This window comes from Oryctolagus cuniculus, chromosome 1, assembly GCF_964237555.1.
Source record: "Oryctolagus cuniculus chromosome 1, mOryCun1.1, whole genome shotgun sequence".
Taxonomy (NCBI): domain Eukaryota; kingdom Metazoa; phylum Chordata; class Mammalia; order Lagomorpha; family Leporidae; genus Oryctolagus; species Oryctolagus cuniculus.
Genome location: NC_091432.1, coordinates 16210344 through 16216103, shown reverse-complemented (window position 1 = coordinate 16216103; position 5760 = coordinate 16210344). Strand labels below are relative to the sequence as shown.

The 5760-nt window shown below is 38.1% G+C and overlaps 1 protein-coding gene across 1 annotated transcript; it reads left to right on the top strand.

Annotated features, from left to right (window-relative positions):
* The first annotated feature begins 4156 nt into the window (after nt 1–4156).
* On the top strand, nt 4157–5083 carry LOC100344888 (olfactory receptor 5J3-like). The gene has a single exon (XM_002708923.2). It carries the CDS (start codon nt 4157–4159, stop codon nt 5081–5083), a length of 927 nt encoding a protein of 308 aa, XP_002708969.2.
* Nucleotides 5084–5760: the final 677 nt, after the last annotated feature.

Sequence of the window (5760 nt, the reverse complement as noted above, 5' to 3'; positions counted from 1 at the left end):
AACTTAACTGTGCACTCTGTCTGGAACATTTTTCGAGTAATCATATTTTATCATTAATTAAATCTCCCTATCAAATTTCTGTTCTGGTTTCAACTTACATAGAGGTTGTCTTATAAAAAGGAACATGTGGTTGATGGAATGATAGACTGAAGTGATATTCAAGTCCTAAATCCTAGTACCTGAGAATGTGAGAATGCTAGCTTACATTACAAGTGGCATCTGTCAAACATGAGTCAATCAAGAATTATTTTTAAAGATTTATTTATTTGAAAGGCAGAGATAAAAGAGGAAAAAGGAAGGAGAGAAACAGATCTTCCATTTTCTGCTTTACTCACCAAATGGCTGCAATGGCGAGGGGTTGGCAGGGCTGAAACCAGGAGTCAGGGAACCCATCAGAGTCCCCCACATGGGTGGAAGGGGTCCAGGTATTTGAGCCATCTTCTGTTGCTTTTCCAGGTGCATTGGCGGGGAGCTAGATTGGAAGCACAGCAGGCAAGACTCAAACTGGCATTCTGATACAGGATGCTGATGTAAGCAGAGACTCAACCAGCTGTGCCACCATGAGCCATTTTTACTCCTTTAACTACATAGTTAATTAACAAATTAATTCAATCAAAGATCTTGAGATAGTTAGATTATCCTGGATTATTTAGGATGACACTAAACATAATGAAAAGTGTTCTTATAAGAGGCAGACAGTGAGATCTCTGATGATATTCCCATGCTACTGCCTTTGAAGACAGAGGAAGGGGCCATGAGCCAACTCACGCAATTATAGAAACTCAAAATTGAAATGAAATGGATTCGTTCCAAGAGCCTCTGAAAGGAGTGTGGCCCCACTGACAACACTGATTTCATAATAGTGGAATTGATGTTGGACTTAACAATTTCCAAACTGTTAGGGAATAATGTTTCTTATTTGGGGACACGGGTTTTATGGTAATTGGTTATGGCAACAGCATGAAACAGACTGTGTAATAGAGTACTTACCACCTCATTCTATTCATAATCCCCTTCTTTACTTTTCTTCATGGTGGTTATTACTGCATGTAGTATATTCATATATGTTTATCTCCTTAACAGAGTGTGAGCTCTTAAAACAATAAGTTTTTCTTGCTCACTGCTTCATCTTTAACATATTTCTTGGCAGAGAATAGTGAATGTTACATATTTATTGAGTACATTAAAGTACATGTGCATAAAATAATTTGCTGAAGTTTAACAATAAGTCGCTAAATTAGTATCATGGCTTAATAAAATATGTGAAATCAAATAGCTTATTTTTTTGAAAACAATATATCCAATAGATATAGCTTTGGTGCTTCTTGTCTCTCAGAAATGAGATTTCAAAATTCTTGCTTTGATGATTTTAAAAAGCCAGCATTCAAAAATGTCATTATACAAGGATGCAAAGGGAAGGTTGTCAAGTTAAATGACAATGCTAGGTACAAGCATTTGATCAATGATTAATATAGCAATGGGATTCTTGCAACCCATACAAAAGTGCCTCAGTTCACAGCCCAGCTCTGCCCTGACTCCAAGCTTCCTACAAGCAGCAGATGATAGCTCAAGTAGTTTAGTTTAGTTTAGTTCCTGTCACTCGTGTGGCAAAATCAGATTGAATTTCTGGCTGTTATGGGCAGTTGGAGAATGAACAGCACAATCTTTCTCTCTCTCTCTCTCTCTCTCTATATATATATATATATCTATATATATATCTTTGTTTTTATAATCAAATAAAAAGTGTGAAAAATTTAATTACATTGCCATTAAAAACATTTGAAAAAGAGATAGATACAGTGATAGACTTACTTACTGTTTCACTACCCAAATGCCCTCCACACCTGGGACTAGGTCAGGCTAAAGCTTGGATCCAGGCCAAAGAACTCAACATGAGTCTTCAACGTGGTTGGCAAAGATCTAGCTTCTTTAGCCATCACCTGCAATCTCCCAGGTTGTGCATCAACTAGAAACTAGAATCAGAAGCAGAGCAAGAACTTAAATCTAGGGGCTTCAGTGTGGTCCTTGGCCATCCCAAGGGAAGTTTATGTCAAATGCAGCATTTTTATTTTTTTTTTAAATAAGTCCTAATGTAAAATGGTGCATACGTTGTGAAGAGAGTATGGAGATACCTCATAAATATGAAAGTAGATCTACCATATGACCCAGAAATCCCAGTCCTGGGGATTTACCCAAACAAAATTAAATCAGTATATCAAAGAGTTAGCTGTACCCCCATACTCACTGCAGCTCAATTCACAGTAGCTAAGATATGGAATCAACCCAGATGTCCATCAACAGATGACTGGGTACAGAAATTATGGTAGATATACACTATGGAATACTACAGAGTAGTAAAAAAAAACATTTCGTTGTCTTTTGCAATAAAATGGATGCAACTGGAAACCATTATATTCAGTGAAGTAAGCCAATCACAAAAAGACAAATACCGTATGTTCTTCTCGATCTGTGGTAACTGAATAGTACCTAAAATAATGTATTGGAGTGAAGCTGACATTTTGAGATTCAATGATTGTTTACAGCCCTGTCTCTACTGTTGAGGAACAATGTTTATTCTGTTCACACTGTTTTTTTAGAGATTTTTTTAAGATTTATTTATTTTATTTAAGAGTTACACAGAAAGAGAATCTGCTTGGTTCACTCCCCAATTGGCCACAATTGCCAGGGCCGTGCCTATCTGGAGCCAGGAGCCAGCAGCTTCTTCTGGGTTTTCCATGCAGGTGCAGGGTCCAAAGGACTTGGGCCATCTTCCACTGCTTTCCCAGGCCATAGCAAAGAGCTGGATTAGAAGTGGAGAAGCCGAGACTTGAACCGGCACCGATATGGGATGCTGGCACTGCAGGCGGCAGCTCTACCCGCTATGCCACAGTACCAGCCCCTCATAATGTTTTTTGAACTGTTCACTTAGTGTAGGGTTAATCTTATAAATAAAAGTAAACTGAATATAGATCTTTGTAAAAACTAAGAGTGTGTATAAGAGAAAGAAGAGGAAGAAGTGTGGGGGCATGGGTGGTCCTAAATCTGTGTATATGAAATACATGAAATCTGTATTTACCTTAAACAAAATTTTAAAAATAATAACAGAAAAAGGAAAAAAAATAAGTCAATAATAAATAGCAAATGAAAAGACTGATGTGCTTCTTTTCTCCAAACTCAATTCTACTCAAGGGCACAGTTATTCATTTTCCAAGTGGAGAAATGGAGCAGAGGGTGAAGTAAATAAAAGACTGAGAGCTGAAGTTTGGAAAGAGAGGGTTCTACCTACTATGGAAGTCAGCACATGAGCTTCAGCAGGTGTGAAAAATTAGGAGCAGGAATGCCACAGGACACCAAGATTTGTCATCATAGTATGCTCCCCATGGAAGCACATGATTTCTTTTAAGATTATGTTATATATTTGGGAGGTAGAGTTATAGACAGTGAGAGGGAGAGACAGAGAGAAAGGTCTTTCTTCTACTGATTCACTCCCCAAATAGCCACAACAGCAGGAGTTACACCTATCTGACTGGAAGCCAGGAGCCAGGAGCTTCTTCCAGGTCTGCCACACAGGTGCAGGGGCCCAAGCACTTGGGCCAGCATCTGCTGCTTTCCTAGGCCATAGCAGAGAGCCGGATTGAAAGAGAAGCAGCTGGGACTAGAACTGGTGGCCATATGAGATGCCAGCGCCTCAGGTGGAGAATTAACCGACTGTGCAGGATTTATACAAAGGTGCTGCAACAAGTTCATGGGAAATGAAATGAAAAAACGATTATATTGCCATAAAATATTGTAGGTTTCTTCGTATATGCCATAGACTACCAGAGATTTGATACTGGACTTATCGGAATTTGAATCCAAGTTCCGTTACTAGTTTGGGGGCATAATGGAGTTTTTTATGTATCTCTTCTATATGAGGTAAACACTGTGAACCAGGAAATGGAATCTCCAATTCCAAAAATTTTTAATCACTTTATGTGGACTGTTTTGCACATATATTGTCATTGCTGAAGTTAATCTCTTTTATTCATCTAACTATAGGGTAATCTTAAATGTCACATGCTGTTGTGGATACTGGACTCTGGAGGAAACCGTAACATGCTTCATTTTAGTGATATCATCATACTCTGCAACCAAGGAGATTTAGAATCCTGAATGCATGGCAGGTTGGAATCATACAAGTGTGAAGGAATTTCTTCTGGTAGGATTAACTGAAAACCCCAATTTGAAAATCCCTTTATTTTTGCTTTTCACTCTAATTTATATCATCACCCTGGTAGGTAATTGGGGGATGATTGTCTTGATCTGGTTGAATGTCCATCTCCACACTCCAATGTACTTCTTTCTTAGCAATCTCTCCTTTTGTGATATCTGCTACTCCACTGTCTTCGCTCCTAAGATGCTGGTCAATTTCCTATCCAAACAGAAGTCCAGTACATTTTTTGGCTGTGTTCTACAGAGTTTCTTTTTTGCAGTGTACATAACCACGGAAGGCATCCTCCTGTCTGTGATGGCTTATGACCGTTATGTGGCAATCGCCAACCCCCTGTTGTATAAAGTCATTATGACCCAATGCGTTTGTACTTCCATGGTCCTTGCATCTTACCTGGGTGGGCTCATCAACTCCCTGACACACACAATAGGTTTGCTCAAACTTGACTTCTGTGGTCCTCACACTGTGAACCATTTTTTCTGTGACATCCCCCCTCTTTTGAAGCTTTCATGCTCTGATGCTCATAATAATGAAATGCTGCTTTTGATCTTCTCTGGGGTCATTGCAATGTTCACTTTCATCATCATCATGGTCTCTTACACCCGCATCATCATCGCCATCCAGAGAATTCGCTCTGCTGAAGGGAGGTGGAAAGCCTTCTCCACTTGTGTTTCCCACCTGACTGCTGTGACCTTGTTCTATGGCTCTGTGACTTTTAGCTACATTCAGCCAAGCTCTCAGTATTCCTTGGAACAGGAAAAGATCTCTGCTGTGTTTTATACCTTGGTGATTCCTATGCTAAACCCTCTGATTTACAGCCTGAGGAATAAAGACGTGAAAGATGCAGCAAAAAAGTCACTTTGGTGGAAGTGAAACCCTGTGTGACTCAGCCCTACCTATGCTTTGCTAATATAACATTAACCTTGAAATAGACAGATTTCCTTCAAAATTTCACTAAAACTTCAGCCAGAAATAAAACTACAAGTAAAACAGATTCTCTAGTGGAATTTGGGATATGAGGGTAGAGTTTGACAGGAAGATAGAAAGATCACTCCATTTCATCATTCACTTTATTGGTGACTAAAAAACATTTTTTCAAAAGCTTATAAAAACGTTTTTCTCAGAAATTTTCAAGCTAAAATCTGGAGAATTTTATCAGAGTGTTAAAAAGAATCTGACATTAATTCTAATAAAAAAGATGCACAAAGAATAGGCATCCACCAAATACATTAGTGTTCAGAGAATAATGGAGATATCTCTTGGTGGACAGTTCTTAGAGCAAATAATTTCGTTGCTGTTATAAAACTACTGTCATCAAATTGAATATATTTTGAATTTATATTGTGATTCTTAATAGTACTTTGGTGGGGAAAATCTTTAGAAGAAATAAGCCTCATTATATATAGTTCATTTATTCAACATACTTCCATTGAAAACATTTATTATGGCAATTACTTTGTGATAAAACACATAAAGATTTAAGCGATGGAGCAAAATTTATTAGTGTAATAAGAACTATAGGAATCGTATATGGAACATGTTAAAGATAC

What these genes read in the sequence shown, in the direction of transcription:
- LOC100344888 (XM_002708923.2), top strand. Translation starts at nt 4,157, where the DNA reads ATGGCAGGTTGGAATCATACAAGTGTGAAGGAATTTCTTCTGGTAGGA.